Raw genomic sequence first — 2116 nt, 5'->3', positions numbered from 1 at the left:
AGCATGGACATCAACTGCTGGACCACAACAGTACCTAGAAGACAACACAACCTCTGTCAAATGGGTAGGGATAATGAGGGTTGTCACTCAATTAATGAGTGGGTTAACGGCTTCAATTTGCATTAATCTACATATGAGAAAACACTAGTCTTGAAAGGGAAGAATGCAGCTTTCTGATGATGACACATGTGCAAGTCACTGGATTCCTCATCTGAGAAGCTGTGTCTTCCCCTTCCCTCTTACACAGGAAGGAATACCTCTTTTAAGATGGGCAAACCTCTTCCCACTCCAGACTCAACATGGAATCAGGTTCGGCAAATCAAGATAATTTCTCCCCTGCCAAAGTCAAAAAATAGCTTGGCTTTACTGAGTCAATTCCAAACTTTGGAGCCACCCACCAAGGCCACTTACCTGTTCCCAGGGATTGAGCGCGCAACCGTTTGCCTTTACCCGCCAGCGGGAAAGTGATCCATTGGTTCGGTACCTGGTTCAAATCCCTTTATTATACTTGCCCTGGCTGTTTGTACCCATTCCTAACAAAGGACTTGTTTGAGTATCTTTCCAAAGCTTTGAAATAAATTTTGCTTTTCTGAAACGTGGATTTATTCTTGATGCTTGGGGATCCAACACCCTCATTCTTTCTTGTCTGGCACCCTTTCAGCCACAAGACCTGCTTCTAAGTGGATGGGAGAGAGAGAAAGCAGGGGAGTAGGGAGGACTTCTCTGAGTGGGAAAAACCTGCAAGTCGCAATTCACACTGCCAGTGGAATGAGCGTGGCGACACCGTGGGCTAAACTCAATATAAATCAGCCTTTGGCACTTAACCCTAACCACAGCAGCAGCCCTTTAGCGAAGGGGGGGGGCTGTGGCTTGATGGTAGGACATCTGCTGGGCATGCAGAAGGTCCCAGGTTCAATCCCCAGCATTTCCAGTTAAAGGATCTTGCAGTAGGTGACGTGAAAGACCTCAGCCGGAGACCCTGGAGAGCCGCAGCCAGTCTGAATAGATGATACGGACCACGATGGACGGATGGTCACATTCAGTATAAGCCAGCATCCTGTGTTCAGGCGACAGAAATGCTATTTGTAGACTGCAGTGCAAGATGTTAACATGTGCATGACCAAGCCAATCTATGGAAGCATCCCTAGAAGTCTGTGAATTACAGTGCAGTCTCGTGCAGAGTTACTCCCATTAAGTCTGGCTTGGGCTGGAGAAGCTCCACACAGGACTGCACTATTAATATGCTCTGGCCCAGGTCTCAGTGCACTTTTATCAGCTTTGCAGTGTGGCGGCCAGTGTGATCTGGCTCCCATGCTGAGATCGGAGCGAACCTCTCGCACGACAGCTCTGTGGCATGTCCAGCATTACTCAGAGCGGCGCAATCCCCGTTCTTGATGTGGCCGCATGACTAGATCCTCTGTTCATTCCAGCGTATTGATAAACGTTGGGGTGTAATGTCAGAACAAGCCAGATATCTAAAGATAATAGCCTGCATGTTCAAGAACACAGGCAGAACACCGAGGCAGCGCGTGTATGTAGCAGGGGAACAACGATAAAGAGCGGGAAGACAAATGATCTAATTACCACTGATGAGTTTCACTTCAATATTACTCGAGGCTGGGTGGGAATGTGGTTGGCTGGACTCAGAAGCCTGCAGCGGATGCGTTGAGAGAGAGAGAGAGAGAGAGAGAGAGAGAGAGAGAGAGAGAGAGAGAGAGAGAGAGAGAGAGAGAGAGTGAGGTATGAGAGAGAGAGAGAGAGAGAGAGAGAGAGAGAGAGAGGTTCTGCCAACTGGAGCAGAGTATTACAGTGAGAAGGGCCGTTCCATTAATTTGATATAAACATCATCAACCCCTCCAAACGGAAAGCAACAGTGGTCTCCAGAATGCTTCATGCTGCCAGTTCTTCCTTGCAGAATCTGCTGCTGCTGCTTACATGATAAATCGCAGCAAGCTCCCCTGCATCGGGTGGGAGGCTCTCTTCGAAACGCATTCCGATGAACGGCTGCACTCCTTTCAGTGGTAGGCTCTGGTGGGCATGCGACAGGACCTCTGCTAAATTTTATAGAGGCCATCTTTGGAACTTGTCTTCCGGCAGTGGCCACACCTTTGCCCCT

The 2116-nt window shown here is 48.8% G+C and overlaps 1 protein-coding gene across 1 annotated transcript in view; it reads right to left on the bottom strand.

Moving 5' to 3' along the window:
* Nucleotides 1-5: 5 nt before the first annotated feature.
* LOC107118556 (rho GTPase-activating protein 24-like) overlaps nucleotides 6-2116 on the bottom strand; it is a gene marked incomplete at its 3' end in the record, with an annotated part of 186190 nt that continues 184079 nt past the window's right edge. The window contains exon 8 of the mRNA XM_015420921.1: nucleotides 6-34. Within this exon, the coding sequence (XP_015276407.1) occupies nucleotides 6-34 (29 nt within the window). The remainder of the gene's footprint in view (nucleotides 35-2116) is intronic.

Source organism: Gekko japonicus, unplaced genomic scaffold, assembly GCF_001447785.1.
Source record: "Gekko japonicus isolate JY-2015 unplaced genomic scaffold, Gekko_japonicus_V1.1 scaffold2692, whole genome shotgun sequence".
In the NCBI taxonomy this organism is placed as follows: Eukaryota; Metazoa; Chordata; class Lepidosauria; order Squamata; family Gekkonidae; genus Gekko; species Gekko japonicus.
The sequence above is the reverse complement of the archived record's forward strand: the minus strand, read 5'-3'. Positions and strand labels throughout refer to the sequence as shown.